Consider the following 22,338-nt stretch of genomic DNA (forward strand, 5'->3'; position numbering starts at 1 on the left):
AGGGGAGGTTGGAGAGGACAAGACAGACTCAAAAAAAGGGGGAGTAAAGCCACCAGGGTTCCAGAAAACCCCATGGCTGTTCTCTAGATGAAGAGGACTAGTGGTGAGATAATCTGAGGGTCACCATGCTCCAAGTGAAGGGTGTGGTTGAGGAGTTTAAGGAAAGGGAGTGAACAGGTGAAGGGACAGTGGAAGCAGAGGGTGTGGACTGGGTCAACAGGCGGGGGTTTGAGGACAGTTGAGAAATATTTGGGTATGTGACTATATGGCTTGGAAATCCAGATTTTACATTCAAAAGGTGACATTAAATTGTAAAATAAAATATTGCATCAATTAAACAGCAACTTATGTTTATTGTCAGAAAATAATATTCCTTGGGGATTGGTTGTTCCAACATTAACATTTCCCGTTCTATTGTTCTCGGACATTGAGATTCTTTACTCGGGTCAACTGAAAAATTGTAAGATTCAGTGTGTGCAAGTTTGACAGTCTCTTGAGTTGAAGATGACAAGTCTGGTCTTGATCAGTCGGGATGTGATGTTAGCAAAGAAGGGGGCGGGAAAGGAATCAAATTTCTCAGAAAACTTGGTCATTTGTTTGTACTTGTCTCAGTTACAGCCTCTAAGTCTCGGAGGTTCCTGCGCTAGAGGGCACGGCGCTGTGATGTAGAGAGCTCTCTCTCTCTCTCTGACGGCTACATAAACTCACCTTCAGACCATAAATGGTGCAGAAACAGCACAGGGTGTGTGTGTGGATGTAGATGGTGCTCAGTCTCTGTGACAAGGCGGTGATGATATAGATCGGTGTGAGCCCTGGTTTCTCATTGACCCTTAACCACTTGTTGTGAAAGCCAGTCCGTGCAAATCGAGGGGGATAGAGGCGACTAACTGTAACGTGGAAAGAATCGCCAAACTTCACATCGATCAGTTCACCCAAGAAGGAAATTCCAGAACGGGTCCGACTGTCTGTCAGGAATAGACAACAGGGACTGACTCACAGGTAACACTTCCATTGGTTTCTAACTATCCGCAGAACCCAGGGGAGAGAATGAAGAGGAAGAGAAGTTAGCGGAAAAATCAGAGCTGAATGATTTGATTACGGTTTTTGTTTAGAAGTTGTTAAACTGTGAAAGTGTCTCTGTTACTCTCAGCAATCCGCGGGAAATGGACCTGGTGGGATTGGGTATTCCTGGTTTGGATCAAACACAGAAATTACTGGAGATAGTCAACAATTCTCTCTAATTCCAGTAGCAGCAGTGTGTACCATCTACAAGATGCACTGCAGAACTTCACCCAAGACCCCTCAGACAGCACCTTCCAAACCCACAACCACTTCCATCTGGAAGGGCAAGGGCAGCAGAAATATGAAAATGCAAAAACCCGAAAGAACTGCGGGGGCTGGAAATCTGAAACTAAATAGAAATTGCTGGAAAATCTCAGCAGGTCTGGCAGCATGTGCAGAGAGAAATCATAGTTAATGCATAGGGTCCAGTGACCCTTCATCAGAACTGATGGTAGCTAGGGAAAGGATGGTTTACATACAGAAGATAGGGTACGGGGAAGGGGGGTGCGGAGATTAAACAGAGATGGACAAAGACCCAAGAGAGAGAAACAGTTGAACAGTCAAAGGAGTGGTTAAAGATCTGTTTCTAGGGAATTAATAGTTACTCATGGGGACTAATAGCGACTGACAGTGAGTAGTGTGTTGGTAGCAGTCTGTATGATGCCAAAAGTCAAGACTGTGGTGCGTCGATTCTCCTGCTCCTCGGATGCTGTCTGATCTGCTGTACTTTCCCAGCACCACACCCTTGACTCTGATCTCCAGCATCTGCAGTCCTCACTTCCACCTGTATGATGCCAAGACCTGGTGTGTGTGGGCTGGGTTAAGGACATGGTAGAAAGTATCTCACACCCCAAAATTGTTCAGCTCAATATTGAGTCCACAAAGCTATAGTATCCTCAAATAGAAAATGATGTGCTATTCTTCCTGTTATGGTGTGGGTGTACTGTACCTTTAAAAGCGCTAAAAGCTAGCAGTATCCCCGACAGCACTAACTGTTCTGAATAAGATACAATGTAACATGTTGTCCAGTAGCTAGGTTAGTGGTTGCTTAAAGACAAAAACAAATTTGAATTAGACCAATCAGTTTAAATGATGCCCCCAAAGAAATACCAAACTCCAATCAAGTTTGAATTTGGTATACTGACAATATTAAAAGCCAATGACACAATCCGATGCTTTGGAGGTATAATTAGGGGAAAATTGAACAGTTGAGACTGAACTGCCAAGCCACCAGCATTTACAGACTGCCTAAAAATTAGCTCTCTTAAAGGTACCTTTATCGATCAGTGACCAGTGAAACAGAAATCCCTAAGAAGAAGAAAAGAAGACACAGGAAGATATAAAGAAAAGATTCGACAACTGACTTGTTTTGAAATTTTAATTTTTGATAAATCTTAATTGGGATTTTATCAGACTTGTATTATAGAAGGGAAAGTAAAAGATAGGTTTGCAGAAGGAGTTATAAATAACTGATAGCTAATTATTCTCTGTTATACTTTAAGAAATAACGTTGTTAATTTTTACTTTAAGTTGTTCTGGGCCTCTCAACTTTTCACAGATTAATGCATGGGACAAATCCTTTTTGTGTTGCTGGTTTAAATTAGCCCCATGACATAACAGTTTGGGGGCTCATCACTGGGATTTGAATGGCTTGGGGGGCTTTTGTCTGTGATCTGAACAATCTAGATCTTCAATTTGTGATTTGAACTGGTTTAGACAGATTTGAATAGATTTTGGGGGTACAAAAAATCCAGCAGATTTAAACACTTGCAGGTTAGCATGCTAGATCTTTAAATAAAACGTAGGTGAGGCAATTTGTTTAATTTTGTTGACTTGTGGTTGATTAAATTAAATGTGAAAGGTATGGCTCTTAAAATTGATAAAGAGGTTCTGAGATTTGAAGATGAATCTCAAATTTGCCAAAATATTTTACAAGGAAAGTAAAAAGCCATACTTTTAGAATTAGCAAAGAAGTTAGATTTGGGTTTCACCAAGGACAAAAGTAAACGTAGAACAATACAGCGCAGAATAGGCCCTTCAGCCCTCAATGTTGCGCCAACCTGTGAACAAATCTAAGCCCATCCCCCTACACTATCCCACCATCATCCATGTGCTTATCCAAGGATTGTTTAGATCTCCCTAATGTGGCTGAGTAAACTAAATTGGCAGGTATGGCATTCCACGCCCTTACCACTCTCTGAGTAAAGAACCTGCCTCTGATATCTGTCATAAATCTATCACCCCTCAGTTTGCAGCTATGGCCCTTCTTACACGCTGACGCCATCATCCTAGGAAAACAACTTTCACTGTCTACCCTATATAATCCTCTGATCATCTTGTATATCTCTGTTAAATCCCCTCTTAGCCTTCTTCTTTCCAATGTGAACAGACCCAAGTCTCTCAGCCTTTCCTCATAAGACCTCCCCTCCAAGGCAATATCCTGGTAAATCTCCTTTGCACCTTTTCCAATGTTTCCACGTCCTTCCTGTAATGAGGTGACAAGAACTGTACACAATATTCCAAGTGTGGCCGCACCAGCGTTTTGTATAGTTGCAGCATGACACTATGGCTCCGAAATGTAATCCCTCTACCAATAAAACCTAAAACACTGTATGCTTTCTAACAGCACTATCAACCTGGATGACAACTTCCAGGGATCTATGTACATGGACTCCAAGATCCCTCTGCACATCCACACTACCAAGAATCTTTCCATTGACCCAGTATTCTGCCTTCCTGTTATTCTTCCCAAAGTGAATCACCTCACATTTAGCTGCATTGAACTCCATTTGCCACCTCTCAGCCCAATTCTGCAGTTTATCCAAGTCCCCTTGCAACTTGTAACATTCTTCCACACTGTCCACCATTCCACCAACTTTAGTGTCATCTGGAAACTTACTCACCCATCCACCTATGCCTGCGTCCAAGTCATTTATAAAAACGACAAACAGCATTGGTCCCTAAACAGATCCTTGTGGCACACCAGGCTGAACATTTTCCATCAACCACCACTCGCTGCCTTCTTTCAGAAAGCCAGTTTCTAATCCAAACTGCTCAACCACCCTCAATCCCATGCCTCTGCATTTTTTCCAACAGCTATCAAGTGGAACCTTATCAAAGACTTTACTGATGTCCATGCACACCACGTCAACTGCCCTACCCTCATCCACATGCTTGGTCACCTTCTCAAAAAACTCAATGAGGTTTGTGAGACATGACCTGCTCTTGATGAAACCATGTTGACTATCTGCAATCAAATTGTTGCTTGCTAGATGATTATAAATCCCATCTCTTATAATCCTTTCCAAAACTTTTCCTACAACAGATGTAAGGCTCACTGGTCTATAATCACCTGGGTCACCTCTACTGCCCTTCTTGAACAAGGGCACAACATTTGCAATCCTCCAGTCCTCTGGTACTAAACCTGTAGACAATGACGACTCAAAGATCAAAACAAAAGGCACCAACACCTCCTCCCTAGCTTCCCAGAGAATCCTGGGATAAATCCCATCTGGCCCGGGGAACTTGTCTACTTTCACTCCTTCTAGAATTGATAACACCTGTTCGCAACTAACCTCGATCCTTTCTAGTCTAATATCTCATATCTCATTCTTCTCCTCTACAATATACTCTACAATGTTCCCTGTGTGAAAACCGATGAGAAATATTCGTTTAGCACCTCTCCGATCATCACAGGGTCCACACACAATCTCTCACTTCTGTCTTTGACTGGCCCTATTCCTACCCTAGTCATCCTTTTATTCATCACATACCTACTAAAAATCTTTAGGGTTCTCCTTTATCCTATTTGCTAAAGACTGCTTGTGTCCTCTCTTTGCTCTTCTTAACTCTTTCTTTAAATCCTTCCTAGCTAATCTGTAACCTTCATCTCTCATCTGTAACCCTCATATCTCTCTCTGTCTCTCTGTCTGTCTCTCTGTCTCTCTCTCCCCTCTCCTCTCTCTCCCCGCTTCTCTCTCTCTCTGTCTGTCTCTCTCTCCGCTTCACTCTCTCCCCCCCTTCTCTCTCTCTGTCTCCCTCTCTCTCTCTCCCCATTTCTCTCTCACTCTATCTCTCTCTCCCCATCCGCTTCGCTGTACCCTCATCTGAACCATCTTGTCTCATTTGTCACAAAAGCCTCCTTCTTCTGTGTAACAAGAGATGCAATTTCTGTAGTAAACCACGGTTCCCTGACCTTATCACTTCCTCCCTGCCTGACAGGGACATACCTATCAAGGACACGCAATATCTGTTCCTTAAACCAGCTCCACATTTCCATTGTCTGCATCCCCTGCATTTTGCTACCCCACTCAATGCATCCTAGGTCTTGCCTAATTACATTGTAATTGCCCTTGCCCCATCGATAACTCTTGCCCTGTGGCATGTACCTATCCCTTTCCATTGCTAAACTAAACGTAACTGAATTATGGTCACTTCCTCCAAAGTGCTCACCAACAACTAAATCAAACACCTGGCCTGGTTCATTACCAAGCACCAGATCCAGTGTGGCCTCCCCTCTTGTCGGCCCTTCAACATACTGTGTCAGGAAACCCTCCTGTACACATTGGACCAAAACTGAATCGTCCAACATACTAGAGTTATAGCATTTCCAGTCAATGTCGTGGAAGTTAAAGTCCCCATAATGACCACCCTGTTTCTTTCACTCCTCCCCAGAATCATTTTGCCAATCCTCTCTTCCACCTCCCTGGAACTCTGCAGAGGCCTATAAAAAACTCCAAGCAGTGTGACCCCCTCCTCTCCTGTTTCTAACCTCAGTCCACATTACCTCAGTTAACGAGTCCTCGTCAAAAGTTCTTTCAGCCACCGTTATACTGTCCTTGACTATTAAGGCCATGCCTTCCCCTCTTTTACTGCCTTACCTGTTCTTAATGAAAGATCTAAACTGTGGAACTTGCAACATCCATTCCTCACCCTGCACCATCCATGTCTCCAAAATGGCCACAACATCGAAGTCCCAGGTATCTATCCATGCTGCAAGCTCACATACCTTATTTCAGATACTTCTGGCATTGAAGAAGACACACTTTAAACCAGCTTGCTGTCTGTCAGCACATTCCTGTGACGGTGAAATCCTGTCCCTGTCCTACCTAATCTCATCCTCCTGTGCACTGGAACTATACCTCATCCCCCTGCTGAGCTAGTTTAAACCCACCTGAATAGCATCAGCAAATTTCCCACCCAGGATATTAGTACCCCTCTGGTTCAAGTGAAGACCATGCTGTTTGTAGAGGTCCCACTTCCCCAGAATGAGCCCCAATTATCCATGTACCTGAAAACCTCCATCGTGCACCATCCCTTCAGCCACGTGTTCAGCTGATATCTCTCCCTATTCCTTGCCTCGCTATCACATGGTACGGGTAACAAACCAGAGATAACACCTCTGTTTTGTTCTAGCTCTCAGCTTCCACCGTAGCTCCCTGAAACCCTGCCTTACATCCCTATCTCTCTTTCAACCTATGTCGTTGGTACCTACATGGACCACGACTTGAGGCTGGTCACACTCTCCCTTCAGGACCCCAAAGACACGATCTGAGACATCACAGACCCTGGCACCTGGGAGGCAACACACCAACCGTGAGTCTTTTCATTCCCAACAAACCTTCTATCTGACCCTCTAACTATTGAGTCCCCAGTGACTAACACTGAAAAGCTGAAATTGTAAGGGAATTACTCAAACACTTAGGTGCAAGAGAGGAACAGACACGTGCAGGAGAGGTAGAAAAACTTCAATTACAATTGAGGAAAATGGTGTTAGAGGTTAAACAAAGAGAGAGAAAGAGAAAAAGAGAGAAGAAAGAGAGAGTGGAGAAAGAGAGAGAAGAAAAGGAAAGAGAGAGAAGTTCTTAGCTGAACAAAGAGAGAGAGAAGAACAGGAGAGAGAAGAGAGAGAAAGAGAGAATTTGAACTTGAGAAGTTCTGACTTAGCAAAGTCAAGTTAACAGGATGGAGATTAAAAGAGAATGTAGTGATATATACAAATATGTCAAAACTCTACCACATTTTGATGAGAAAGATGTTGAAGCCATCTTTATTTCATTTTAAACATTGGCTAGGCAGATGGAGTGGTACAAGGATTTATGGGTAATGCTAGTTTAGACTAAACTGGTAGGCAGAGCTAGTGAGGTATTTGCCGCACAGTCAGATGAGGTATCAAGAGATTATGAAGAGGTCAAACAAGTTATTTTAAGTGCTTATGAATTGGTACCAGAAGCATATAGACAATGGTTCAGAAATACAAAGAAGCACAGGTCAGGTTTATGTTGAGTTTGAAAGAATTAATCATAGTAATTTTGATCAATGGGTGTGTGCTTTAAAAATAGATAAGACCTTTGAGGGTCTAAGAGAGATTGTTCTGCTGGAGGAGTTTAAAAACTCACTTCCAGAGATAGTAAGAATTCACGTGGAGGAACAAAAAGTTCAGGAAGTGAGAAGGACAGTTGTTTCCATGCTGTACATCTCTATGACTCTATGGTGCATAAGACAAGCTTCCAGCCAGAATTTCTTCCTGTGTGAGATAGAAGTTGGGAGAAGGGGAGATCCTACACTACTAAAGAAAGAGTAGAGAACACTGGTAAGATTTTATCACAGGTTAAAGATGCTCAAGAGGGTGGACAGGAGATGAAGGGCTCCTGTCTGAAATGTTGATTTTCCTGCTCTTCGGATGCTGCCTGACCTGCTATGCTATTCCAGCACCACTCTAATCTTGACTGAAGAGGTGAAAGGCCTCAGGTATTTTCACTGTAATGGAGTGGAACACAGAAAATTACAGTGCCGGTGGTTTCAGAAGAGCACTGGGAAAAGGTGTCTTCATTGCCAGAAGGTGGGACACGTAAAGTCACAATGCTGATCGTTAAAGAGAGGCACTGCAAGAGAAGATGTGGTAATAGAAGCTAAACCAGTGGCATTAGTGAAGGTAGTAAAGGACACCCCAAGAAGAGCCAAGGAGCTGCAGGGGAGTGCACAGCCTAGGCAGGTCTGGGTATGGAGTTAGTACCTGATTTGTACAAAGAATTTGCCTCTGTGGGTAAAGTCTACTCAGAAAGAACAGAGGAAGAAGGGCAAGAAGTTATAATTTTGAGAGATACAGGATCTAACCTGTTGCTGATAGTAAGGGATGAGCGAATATGCACTCTTTCTGATCTGTTACCCGAGAGTGTGGTAATTTGTGAGATTGATGGACAGAAATTTAGTGTTCCCTATGTAAGATCAGGTCAGAGTGCCAACTCAAGACTGGGGAAGTTACAGTGGGAGTGATTGACAGAGTGTCAGTTCCAGAAGTTCAGTTTGTTCTTGGGAATGATTTAGCAGGATCCAAGGTGAGAGGGACACCACTTGTTATGGAGAAGCCCAAGGAAGACCAAGAAACTGAGGAGTTAAAACAGAAATATCCTGGTATTTTCCCAGACTATGCGGTAACCAGATCCATTATCATAAGTCACAGCATGAAGCAAAAAGTAAAGAGAAAGACAGAGTTGAAGTTCAGTTAGCAGTAATGCTTGAAGTAATGGCGCAGGAAAAACCTAGATATGCAGAGGGTCAGACAGAAGTGTTTAGAGCATACTCTCAGGATTACCCAAATGATTGGGATAAAGGTATCTCATTCATATTGTTTGCCATTAGAGATGCCCCAAATGAATCTCGTCAGTTCATTTCCTTCGAGTTAATATTTGGGCATGAAGTGAGAGGCCCTTTGAAATTAATTCAAGAAAAATTGGCAGGACCAAAGTCGGAGATTTCACTTACATTATGTATCAGAGGTGAGGGAGAGATTGAGTCAAGTAGGTGAGTTAGCTAAACAGCATCTAAAGAGGGCACAGTGTAGAATGAAGCAGGTGGCAGATAAAAGCTCTGAGACTCGGACATTTTCCCAAGAGGTTGACATGTTAATACTGTTATCAGTGATACCAGGAGATCCCTTCAAAGCCAGGTTTAGTGGTCCCTATCAAATTGAGAAAAAGTTGAGTCAGGTGAACTATCTAGTAAAGATGCCAGATAGAGAAAAAAGGTATCGGGTATGTCATGTGAACATGTTGAAACCGTATTATACTAGAGGGAAAGAACTGGAGAATCGGGTGTTAGTTACTGCCCTGCAGTGTGAGGAATCAAATCCAGATGATGTGGATTTTGATGCGCCTCAAAATAGATTTGGTTAGCAAGTTATGTGTCTTAGGAGCGTAGAACACAGTTGAAAGATTTGTTACTGCAGTATGAGGACATATGTAAGAATTAGATGGGGAGGACTAATGCTATTGTACAAGAAGTAGACGTAGGGAATACTGCTCCGATAAAACAACATCCCTATCGGCTTAATCCTTTCAAAGCCAGACAGATCCGGACAGAGGTGGAGGTCAGGCTCAATGAGGACATCATCAAACCGAGCCAGAGTGAGAGGAGTTCACCAATCGTCTTAGCTCTCTAACTGGACAGGACTCAATGATTCTGTGTTGATTATTGGAAGGTCAACGCTGTTACAAAATCAGACTCATATCCAATTCCTAGAGTGGAGGACAGTATCAAGAAAGTCAGACAAGCCATTTACATCACCAAGTTGGATTTAATGCCTGGTTACTGGCAGGTACCTTTATCGGAGTAGGTGAAAGAAATGTCTGTGTTTGTAACCCCAAATGGGCTATATCAGTTTAAAGTGATGCCCTTTGGAATGAAGAAAGCACCCGCCACATTCCAAAGACTCATGAACAGAGTTATGGCTGGGTTAACAAACTGCGCAGTCTGTTTGGACGATGTAGTGATCTTTACTAAGTCTTGGAAAGATCACATGGTACAGTTGGCAGAGCTCTTTGAACAACTATGAGAAGCAAAACTGGTGATAAAACAGAACTTGCGAAAAGCAGAGGTGATGTTCTTCGGACATAACACCGATCATGGAAGGTTGACCCCACAGAACGCAAAGATAGAACATAGAACATTAGAACATAGAACATTACAGCACAGAACAGGCCCTTCGGCCCACGATGTTGTGCCGAACTTCTAACCTAGATTAAGCACCCATCCATGTACCTATCCAAATGCCGCTTAAAGGTCGCCAATGACTCTGACTCTACCACTCCCATGGGCAGCGCATTCCATGCCCCCACCACTCTCTGGGTAAAGAACCCACCCCTGACATCTCCCCTATACCTTCCACCCTTCACCTTAAAAGATGAAGGTCATTGAGGAAATTCCACGACCAACCTCAAAGAAAGAGGTGCTTCGATTCTTAGGACTCAGTGGATTCCAATGGAAGTTTATTCCAAACTGCAGCAGTGTAGTGGCACCGCTAACTGATTTGCTGAAGAAGAACACAAAGTTTCGATGGACAGAACAATGCCAGATCACTTGAAAGCAATACTAACCACCAAACCAGTTTTAGTGACACCAAACTTTTCAAAACCTTTTAAAGTCGTCATCAATGCTAGTGACATAAGGGTTGGAGCTGTACTCCTACAGGAAGATGAGGATGGGATTGAACTGTCAGTTGTTACTTTTCAAAGAACCTGAACATCCACCAGAAGAAAGACTGCACGGTTGTAAAGGAACTATTGAGTTTGGTACTGGCCTTACAACATTTTAATGTGTATGTCACAAACAATCTGTCGGAGGTGGTTGTGTATGCAGATCACATTCCGCTTACATTCTTAGAACACTTTAAAGAAAAGAATATGAGACTAATTCGTTGGAGTCTTATGTTACAGACATTTAATTTACAAATTGCACATGCTGCGTGTCGTAAGAATGCAATCGCAGATGCGTTATTGTAGATTTAACTGTTAAAGCTTAAATGAGATTTGCATTTATTTAATGTTTTATATATATTACAGACTTATGTGGGAAGAAGTTCAGGTGAAGTTAGATTAAAGTTATCAGTATGTTAGGGTCATGTATTTAAAGGAAAGAAAAGAAGCCATCTTTTCATTTTGATGGTTCATGTTTTCTGACGGGGAGAGGTGTAATGAAGATGTGGGTGTGCTGCACCTTTAAGACAGTTAAAAGGTAGCAGAACTACGTGACAGCACCAAGTGTTCTGAATAAGATATAATATAACATATGGTCGATCAGCTAGGGTAGCGGTTGTCTAGAGACAAAAACAAATTTGAATTAGGCCAATCAGTATAAATTATACACCAAAAGAAATCCCAAACTCCAATCAAGTTTGTATTTAGTATATTGACAATATTAAAAGCCAATGACACAATCCGATGCTTTGAGGGTATAAAGAAGGGGAAAATTGAACAGTTGAGAGAGAACTGCCAAGCCAGCAGCATGGACAGACTGCCCGAAAAATAACTTCTGTAAAGGTAGCTTTCTCGATCAGTGACCTGTGAAACAGAAATCCCTGAGAAGAAAAAAGAAGACAGAGGAAGATATAAAGAGAAGATTCGACGGCTAGCTGGTTTTGAAATTTGAATTTTTGGTAAATCTTACTTAGGGGTTTTATCGGACTAGTATTATAGAAGGGAAAGTAAAAGATAGGTTAGAGGAAGGAGTTGCAAATAGTTGCTAGTTAATTATTCACAGTTATACCTTAAGAAACAAGTTGTTAATTTTTACTTTAAATATTTCTTGGCCTCTCAACTTTTCACAGATTACTGCACAGGATAGATATTTTCTGTGTAGCTGATTTAAATCAAGCAGGAGGGTTTACCCCATGTTGTAATATTCCAGCTTGCTCTGAGCTGGGCTGGAGCACTGCAGCAAGCCTGAGTTACAGATGTTGGCTGGGGAACAGAGTGGTGTGTTGAAGTGGCATGCAACTGGAAGCTCAGGGTAATTTTAGTCGATGGAGTGTTGGTATTCTGCAAAGCGGTTGCCCAGTCTGCGTTTTGTCTCTCCGTGTGTAGAGACCACATTATGAGCAGCGAATGCAGTAAATTGGATTGAGTGCAGTGTGCTGCTTCACCAGGACGATGTGTTTGGGCTCTTGGACAGTGAGGAAGGAGGAAGTAAACAGGCAGATGTTACAACTTCTGCAGTTGCAGGGGAAGCTGCTGTGGGTCTGTTGGGGGTCGGGAGGGAGGTTTTGGGAGTGGAAGAGGAGTGGCCCAGGGTGTCCTGGAGTCAATGTCCCTATGGAAGGTTGAGAGGGGTGGGGAACATGTGTCTGTTGGGGGCATCCTGCTGGGGATGGCAGAAGTAGGAGCTAATGATCCTCTGGATGTGGATGTTGGTATGGTGGTGGGTGAGGACAAGGGGGACCCTATTACTGTTGTGGGAAGGAAGAGAGTGGCTGAGAGTGAAGTTTGCGAGATGGGTTGGACCCATCTGAGGGCCCTGTCAATTACGGTGCTGGGGAAGCCTCGGTTGAGGAAGAAGGTGGAGATTTCAGAGGCCCCTATGTCAAAGTTAACATCATCAGAACAGCTGCAAGAGATGGAGGAACTGGGAGAATGGAATAGAGACTCTGATGGTGCTCCTCCTTTAACAAGGTTAGGTTGTCCTTGTGTTTTATTTTTCAGAGGGGACATAAAGACAGGGGCTCTGTTTTGTCTGTGTTTACCTACTCAAAGAAACATTTTAAATAAAAACAAACACTTGTATAATGAAAGTGGAGTGGTCACTTCTCTCAGCTCAGCTTTACTCTGGTTTGGTTTGGTTTGGGTTTAGTCGTCTGGCTGTTCAGAGCAAGCAGTCAGTCAGTTTTGAGGTTGCTGCTCAAGGAAACAGCTCCATGGAAGAAAGTGTTCCATGCTGAATCTCCCTGCCATCTCTCTGTCCTCTGTAAGACCCTGTGTTTGATTTTACCTTTTTTGCCAAGGGGCGTTTACGGGGATTTTTGCAAGTATTTAGAACAGCATCATTAAATTGGGATAATCTGTTGGATTTTTGGATAAATTAAGTTATCCTGTATTCGGTTCTCTTTTGTTTGTGTTTCATTTGATACTTTGTGAATAAATTATGTTTTGTTTAAAACTGAGGGGTTTTGACCAGCTGCATCACTCCTGGAATATCCACCTAACACCTGCTCAAAGCAACTCGAAACGTTAGGGTCTGGGCAACCTTCTTGCACTGTTTTGAAGGAGTCTGCCCTGGTCCACAACAGATTGGGAGTTTTGTGCAGGATTTGTTCTATCATTCCGATTTGGGATTAGGATTGCTCAATGCAAAGGCAGCGAGTCTTAGATGTTTGTGTGTTTTGTTCTGGATGTTGAATTCTATTGGTTTAAACACTGCTTGGGATAGTAATGGCTCTTTCAGTTACTAAGGGTCTTCTGGGGGCAGAAGAAGTGACTTTGGGAACCTTAGTAAAGGTAAATAAGGCCAAACTGCTGGGATTAGCCGACAATCTGGAGTTGGAGCTACCTCCTTCCATCAGAAAAGGAGAGATAATTACAGCAATAGCTCAGCGTTTTAAATTGCTTAAAAAAACCACCAGAATCTTTGGAGGTGGGTAAAATTCAATTAAAAATGAAGAAGTTTGAGTTAGTGGCAAAAGACAAGGACAGAGCAAAAGAAATGAAACTGTTTGAATTATGATTAAAAGCTGAGGAAAGAGAAAAAGAATGAAAGACCCTTGCAGAATAAAAAGTATAAGGGAGAGAAAGAAAGAGAGAAGAAAGGGAAAGAGAGAAAAAGAGAGAGAGAGGATAGAAAGAAAGAGAGGGTGTTTGAAGTTCAGAAATTGGCACTGAGACAGGAAAGTCAGTTTAAAAGGATGGGGATGAAGACTGAAGTTAAGCTCAGTGAGGAAGAGAGTGAGGATGAGCAAACCCATGGGAACCAAAGGCCTGTTGAGAAACTGTTTAAATATATTCATGCATTGTCTAAATTTGATGAGAAGAATGCAGAAACCTTTATCATCTCATTTGAGAAGGTGGCTAAATAAATGCAGTGGTCAGTGATTATGTGGGTTTTGTTGATCCAAACAAAACTTGTATGTAGAGCTCGTGAGGTGCTCACATCACTATCAGAGGAGGTATCTGGGGTGTGTGTGAAGGTGATCTGAAAGGATCAAAGAAAGTAATTTTAATAGCGGGATAAGGGCATTCAAGCCAATGATGTTCTTAGAGAGACAATTAATTTGGAGGAAAAATCACTTTCTGAAGTAGTGAGAACTCATGTGCAAGAGCAGAGAGTTAAAACGGTAAGATTAGCAGCTGAAATGGCTGATGATTATGAGTTGGTTCATAAATCACTGTTTGGCTTCAACATCAATTTCAATCCACAAGGGATAGAAACTGGGGGAAAGGTGGATCTCGGTGAAAATCATAAGGATAATTGACCACAGGGTAAAAGGGAAACCCTTGAAGGGGAAAGAGAGGTTAAAAAGCTCTGGTGTTTTCACTGCAATATGGTAGGCCGCATGAAATCAATATTGGTGCATGAGAAAAAGCTCTGGGAAGAGAGATGTAGGAAAACAGATGAGCCAGTGAATTTTGTTGGAGGGTAACGGAAAGCACGGTGGAGGCTAAAAAGCTGCACCAGAATGTACAACTGGTTGGAGATTGGTTAAGGAGGAAGTGCCAGATCTCTTTAAACCATATACCTATAAAGGTAAAATTTAGTTGCGAAGGCCAGGAGCAGCAGGTTTCAATATTACGAGATGCAGGATCCTCTCAGTCTTTGATGTTGAAAGTTGAGGCGATGTGTACCTCTGAAGGACTGTTGCCAGAAAAAGTGCCAGTAACAGGAATTCTCGCTGAGACTAGAAGCACTCAATTATGTCGAGTGAGGTTAGGGTGTCCAATGAAAGTCATGGTTGGAGGACTGGACAAACTCTCAGCTGTGGGAATACAATTTGTCCTTGCTAATGATATCGCTGGTTCACAGGTAGGAATGTTGTCTGCTGTGTTTGAAAAGCCAGTGGAAACTCGGGCTATTGCAGGACACACATCCTGGGTTTTTTTGTGACTGTGTGGTAATGAGGTCACCAAGTCACCAGTGGAAACAGGAGAGATCAAAGAGTACAGATAAGAAGGCTGAAGTGGAATTACTAAAGACCCTGTGTGATCAAATGGTTGTCACAAAACAGGAGCAGATAGGTGACAAACCAATTGTATCAAAAACCATACACAGTAGAATCTAGATATACCCCAGTGTGCTAATAGCTGAAAAGTTATGTGTTAATGAGGAAATGAGGTAGTTGAGAAATGGGCAGAAGTTCATCAAGTCATGTTGGAACATATGAGAACTAGGAGCAGGAGTAGGCTGTCCGGCCCCTCGGCTGATCTTTTCATGGACTTGGATTCACTTGCCCGCCCCTTCACCATACCCCTTAATTCCTTTATTTTAGAAAAATCTTCCTTAACTTTAAAAACATTTTCTGAAGTAGCGTCAACTACTTCCCTCGGCAAGGAATTCAATTAGATTTACAACCCTCTGGGTGAAGAAGTTCCTTCTCAATTCAGTCCTAAATCTGCTCCTCCTAATCTTGAAGCTCTCCCCCCTTGTTCTAGTTTCACCTGCCAGTGGAAACATCCTCTCTACTTCTATCTCATCCATTCCGTTCATAATTTTATATGTTTCTATAAGATCCCCCCTCATTCTTCTGTATTCCAATGAATATAATCCCAGTCTACTCAGTCACTCCCCATAATCCAACCCCCTCAACTCCAGAATCAACCTAGTGAACCTCCTCTGCACCCCCTCCTAATGTCTGTACATCCTTTCTCAAGTAAGAAGACCAAAACTGCACGCAGTACTCCAGGTGTGGCCTCACCAGCACCCTGTACAATTGCAACATAACCTCTCTGCTTTTTAACTCAATCCATTTTGCAATGAAGGACAAAATTCCATTTGCCTTCCTAATTACTTGTGCCTACAGACCTACCCTCTGTGATTCAAACACAAGGACACCAAGGTCCCTCTGCATAGCAGCATGCTGCAACTTTTTAACCATTCAAGTAATAATCCTTTTTACTGTTACTCCTGCCAAAATGGATGACTTCACATTTATAAACATCATATTCCATCTGCCAGACCTTTGCCCACTCATTCAATGTATCTATGTTCCTCTGCAAAGTTTCACAGTCCTCTGCACACTTTGCTCTGTCTCTCATCTTAGTGTCATCTGCAAACTCTGATACCCTACATGTAGTCCCCAACTCCAAATCATTGATATAAATCAGAAATAATTGCAGTAGCAACACTGTTCCCCGACACACACCACTAGTTACTGATTGCCAGCCAGAATAACACTCATTTATCCCCACTCTTTGCTTCCTGTAAGTTAACCATGCTAATACTTTACCCCCAATGCCATGCATCCACACTGCCAATGATTTATAATAAGGAGGTGTTGTGGGTGATGCATGAACTACCAATAGGTGATCATTTAGGGGTGAGGAAAACCCAAGCTAAAATACAAAAACATTTTTACTGGCCTGGACTGCACAGGGATTTAGTTGAATTTTGCAAGACATGTCATACATGTCAGGTAATTGGAAAACCACAGGCAGTAATAAAACCCGCATCTTTAATACCTATTCCTGCATTTGAGGAACCTTTTTCAAGAGTCTTAATTGATTGCGTAGGACCCCTTCGTATAAGAAAATGTGGGGATCGGTATTTGTTAACAATAATGGCTGTGTATGATAAATCTCCAGAAGCTGTTCCACTATGCCATATCACAGCAAAAAGGATTGTGGAGGAGTTACGCAAATTTTTCACTAGCTATGGACTACCCACAGAGATACAATCAGATCACGGTTCAGATCAAACATCACATCAAAATTATTTAAGGAAGTTATGGACAGCATAGGAATAAAACAATTCAAATCTACTGCATACCATCCAGAATTGCAGGGAATGCTATAAAGGTGGCATCAGACATTAGAGACCATGTTGAGGACATGTAGTCAAGAATATCCAGATGACTAGGACAAGGGAATTCTGTTTATACTTTTTGCGATCAGAGATGCATCAAATAAATCAACCAAATTCAGTCCATTTGAATTAGTTTTTGAGCAGAAGTGACAGGATGCTAAAATTGATTGAAAAGAAACTGCTAAGTGAAAATTCACATAGTGCATATTTGTATATATGGACTCCAGACAAAGACATCTCACAGAATTGTCACGTGAATATGCTCAAAATGTATTTTGACAGGGAAGGAAAGCCAAAGGAAATTGTGTGATTGGTTACAGCACAGAGTGGAGAAATAAGTTCAGAGGGTTCTAAATTGGACATTCCTCAAGTTAAATTGGACAATGAGGAAGTTGTCAAAAATTGTGCTAAGTTATTGCCTTACCTTCCAGAGGAAAATCAGAATGAACTGAATAATTATTGCTACTGCATGGGGAGATTTGTGGAAATAAGTGATTTTGCCAATGTCCAAGTCACCTTCCTGGGCCATGTTGTTGGACATAGACAAATGGTCCCACGGGATGCAAAAACAAAGGGAATTGGGGAGTTTCCCAGACCATCGACAAAGAGAGCTGTATTGCAATTCCTGAAATTGAGTGGATTTTATCACTGAATTACTAAAGAAAGGCAAGACGTTTCAGTGGACAGTGGACTGTCAGAAGGAATCTGACAGTCTGAAAGCTGTATTAACCACTGTCCCAGTATTGCCACGTCTAATTAGGCAAAACTATTCAAGGTGGTTATCGATGTGTGTAGATTGGTGCTGTGCTCTTACAGGAAGATGATGAGAAGATAGAAAGACCTACAGATATTTCTCAAGGAAATTGAATTTTCATCAGCAAACATATTTGACAGTTGAGACGGAGACTTTGAGCTTGGTGTTGGCATTACAACATTTCTATGTTTATCTTACCAGTAATGTATCTGAGCCAATCATATACACTGATCGTAGCCCATTAAAGGTTGTGGAGAAATTTAAGGACAAAACTTCCAGATTGTTAGGTGGAGCTTGTTGTTATAGTATTTCAATTTGAAAACTGTGCAAGTGGCAGGACAAGGAAACGTGATTGCCGACACATTTGTTGAGCCTCAAATGTAATACAGAGGCGATTGATGGTGGGAGTAAAACAGACTGTAATAGAATTTACTGTGCATATTTGCATGATTATTGTCAATGTAACGTATATATGTTGTAGTGTACTAACAGTGTAAGATTAAGGGGTTTTAAAATGAAACCATCTTTAAATATTGATAGTTCATTTTTTATAAGGGGGAGGTGTTACAGTGCTGCTCCTTTAACAAGGTTATATTGTCTTTGGGTGTTTTTTCAGAGGGGTTGTAAATGCAGAGGCTCCGTTTTATCTACTTGCAGAAGCTCTTAAGTTTGAAAACTTAAGGTTTGGAAAAAACTTAGGTGAGAGTGAGCTGGAAATTTGATGCAAAATAAATTTTGCCAATTCCAGACAAGCGAGGGAAGTATCACCGACAATGTCATTGATGTATAAAAGAATGAGCTGTGGGGGGTGGCTGGAATAGGACAGGAACAAGGAATGTTCCACATGCCCCATAAAAAACAGTCATACCTGGGTCGCACAGAGATATCCATGGCCACCTCTTTGATTTAAATAAAGTGAAAGGAGTTAAAGGAGAAGTTGTTCAAAGTGAGGATGTGCGCGGCCAGGCAGATGAGGGTGATGGGGAATGGTACCATCGACAGGGCACACTGCAGAAACTCAACAACTTTAACATCACATATACACACAAGCCCAACCACCCAGATGGACAATGGCAGCAGATACTTGGGAACACCACCACATGCAATGTTGCCCCCACACCAAACACCATCCTGACTTGGAAAAACACTGCCATGCCTAATCACAACTACCAGCAGAGCAACCAGTGGAATGAGCTGGGAATCTATCTCTGTCATTTATCAAACTATATTGACATTCCTTCAGTTTTGTTGGGTCAAAATCCGGGATCTCCCTCTGCAACAATCCTTTGAGTGTAATAATCTGCAGGAGTTCAAGAAGGCAGCTTACCATCACCTTCTCCAGGACAACTGAACCAGACAAATAAACATTTTGTATTTTGAAGAATTGCAATGCTAATGTGGAAAGAACACATGAATGAGGCAGATTCTCTGGAATTTTCACACAGCTAACACTGGCACTGTGAACACATGCCTTTTTTGCCTGCTTTACATTTCATGATGATATTGTTTAATATATTCTCTGCTTTTACCCCTAGGGAGACATATTTCAGGGAAGAAGTATTAAATACAAAATTATATCAAAGTTTGAGGACCGCAAACTCAGGAGCTCCTGAAAAACGTTTATTGGACAGATCATTCCAGGGTTGGATTGAACGATGAGCAACTGCACTGTTGACCACGAAATCCACCAGATCCTGTTTCCCGCCGTCTACATTGGGGTCTTCATCATTGGCCTCCCGACCAACCTCCTGTCCCTGTATCACAGCTACCTACAGATCAGGCAGAAGAATGAGCTGGGAATCTATCTCTGTAATCTGACCATCTCAGACCTTTTGTACCTCCTTTCCTTACCTTTGTGGATTCAGTACATGCTGCAGCACGATGACTGGCAACATTCTCGGGAACTTTGCATCTTCAGCGGTCTGCTCCTCTACCAGAATATTTACATCAGTATTGGCTTCCTCTGCTTCATTGCCATTAATCGCTACCTTGTTGTGGCTTACCCTCTGAAATTTAAATTCATACACAGCAGGAAGGCTGCTTTGCTCATCAGTATTCTCATCTGGCTCAAGGAGATAGCTGTCTGCACCATTTACATGGGCTCCAAGGTTCTCAGTAAAGACGAGGGGAATGATACCCTGTGTTTCGAACATTATCCTCTGCGCCTAAAGGACAAATATTTAAATATTTACAAACTCTCCATTGGCTTTGGTCTCCCTTTGATTTTATTCCTCTACTCTTACTTTAAACTGTTGAAGGTTGTGCAAAATCTCCGTGGGTCTGAACGACAGCGGAAATTAAGAATAAAAAAGTTAGTATCTGGGATAATCATAATTTTCCTGGTTTGCTTTGCCCCTTATCACATTTTCCTGATGGTCCGAAGCATATTTGAGTACGACTGTCCCTTTGCTGACAGTATTTTTGAGGTTTACCATGTCGGGCTGCTGCTGATGAGCTTCAACTGTGTGGCCGACCCCATCTTGTACTGTTTTGTCTCTCCAAGTTCAAAGGGTTGGTTAGCAAGGTTTCTCGATCCTGTTAGCAAGCTCCTTTCTTGTGCAAAAAGACAAACAATCACAGATGAAAACCTCAGTTTGAATTAATATTGAATCCATCTCTCAAGCTCATTCAGTTGAACAGTTTGCATTGTAATAGCGCCTTTAACATAGTAAAACATCCTCACATATTTCACAAGGATTGAGTAAACAAAATGCGGCACCAACAGGGAGAGAGCTGTATGAGAAATAATAGTGAGTTTGTTGTTCTGTCATTTTCAGTTTTGTTCTACTTTAAATCATTTTCACCTCACCCTTGCCATTCAAATCCAAAACTATTCCATTATCATTCCTCAGGTGTCTGGAGAGAAACACTGCAAACATTTTAAATTGATTTTTTCACTGAATTTGTTTCAACAGCTGAGACAGGTGGGACTTGAACGTCAAACATCTGACTCAGAGGTAGAGTCACTGTCACTGCATAACCAGAACTGGTTCTTGTCCCATTGTCACTGGGATGTCTCCAACATTTTTGAGGAAGCCTTGGTGTCTGGGCATCAATAAATGGAGCAAGCCTGAGTTTGCAGCTCCCTCTCCTGACAGTTCTGAAAACTGCAGGCACTGTCAGCAGTGTCACAATCACTGATTTGTATTCTCATCAACAATGCAGGAGGCCAGTATAAAGTTGGTATCAGCATGTATCAACTTATGATCAAAGCAGTAGAACAGACAGACCTAGGGGTTCAGGTACATAATTCATCACATATACATAGGATGGTCAAGAAGGCATTTAGCTCAGACCTTTGAGAATAGGAGTTGGGACATTATGTTAAAGTTGTACAGGACATTGGTCAGGCCTCTTCTGGAGTACTGTGTGCAGTTCTGGTTGGCCTATTACAGGAAGGATATTAATAAAGCTGGAGAGTGGTCAGAACAGATTTACCAGGATGTTGCCCTGCTGAGGTCAGGTCTAACCCATAACTCCAGCTGCGCCATGAGGAGGGCAAACAGGAAGGTCGCAAACCCACTCTGAGCCAGAACTAGGGGTCACAGTTTAAGAATACGGGGTAAGTCATTCAGGATTGAGATCAAGAAGAATTTCATGACTCCAGAGAGTTGTGAACCTGTGGAATTCTCTCCCACTGAAAGCTATTGGGGCCAGTTCATGAGATACAGTCAAGAGGGAGATGGACGTGGTCCTTGTGGCTAAAAGGATCAAAGGGTATAGTGTGAAAGTGGGAGTGAGACACGGAAATTATATGATCAGCCATGATCATATTGAATGGTAGTGCAGGCTCAAAGCGCCAAATGGCCTACACCTGCACTTTTAAAAATGTTTCTATGACTCCTGTTGCTGTTGGCCCTAGTCTATCCACACTGAATGTCCATTTCTGAACATGGAGGTAAAAACAATGACTGCAGATGCTGGAAACCAGATTCTGGATTAGTGGTGCTGGAAGAGCACAGCAGTTCAGGCAGCATCCTCTGAACATGGGGCATTTCTGAAGGACAGTTCAAGAAAGGCATGGTTTTGGGATCGGGTCAAACGCTGTCGTTTAGATACAGAGACCATCAAATGACTTGGCATGAGTTTCAGCAGGACTACAAAGGAAAATAAGGCTCTGTCAGTGTGACAACCCATGTCAACATATCAAGAAGGGAAGTTTGATGTTAGATTTACCAGAAAACAGGACAGCAGCCACCAGGAAAGATCCTGACAAAGCATTAGAAGGAGACCTTGGATCAACTGGAGATGGACACTTTGGGGTGATTATGGAACTAATTACTAGAGACATTTTGAACAATTGTATAAATAATTAGGATTTTCTGGGAGCAAACGAACAATGCAACATTTTTTTCATCTTCTTTCCACCTCTTTATCAGCCTATTAAATCTGCCGTCATTCACTGGAATCAATGTAAATTGTTTTCAAATTGTAATCATCAATAAATACAGCGGATTCATTCAATAAAGTGAACAAATAATCATTGTAATTCATGGGTTAAAACAAGCTATAAATCTGAGCAGTTTCATAAGGAACTTTCTGAATGAAATATGAAACCTCCCATAGAATGGAAAGTTTTTGGTTTGTTTGCCGAATTCCTGTTTGAAGTTACATGTAAAAAAGACCTTCTCAGAGGAAGGAGTTAATTCAGCACAGTTAGGAAATTGTTTGCACAGGGTTTTGGTTTAAAAGTTTCGGATTAGTCTTTGACTCAAACCTGAATGAAATATTTGAAGCTGAGA

At 42.1% G+C, this 22,338-nt stretch overlaps 1 protein-coding gene across 1 annotated transcript; it reads left to right on the top strand.

Moving 5' to 3' along the window:
- Nucleotides 1–633: 633 nt before the first annotated feature.
- On the top strand, nt 634–22,044 carry LOC140476070 (ovarian cancer G-protein coupled receptor 1-like). The gene is made up of 2 exons (XM_072568058.1): nt 634–999; nt 19,132–22,044. Exon 2 carries the CDS (start codon nt 19,252–19,254, stop codon nt 20,197–20,199), a length of 948 nt encoding a protein of 315 aa, XP_072424159.1. The 5' UTR covers nt 634–999; nt 19,132–19,251; the 3' UTR covers nt 20,200–22,044.
- The last annotated feature ends 294 nt before the right edge of the window (nt 22,045–22,338 follow it).

This window comes from Chiloscyllium punctatum, chromosome 4, assembly GCF_047496795.1.
Source record: "Chiloscyllium punctatum isolate Juve2018m chromosome 4, sChiPun1.3, whole genome shotgun sequence".
NCBI lineage: Eukaryota > Metazoa > Chordata > Chondrichthyes > Orectolobiformes > Hemiscylliidae > Chiloscyllium > Chiloscyllium punctatum.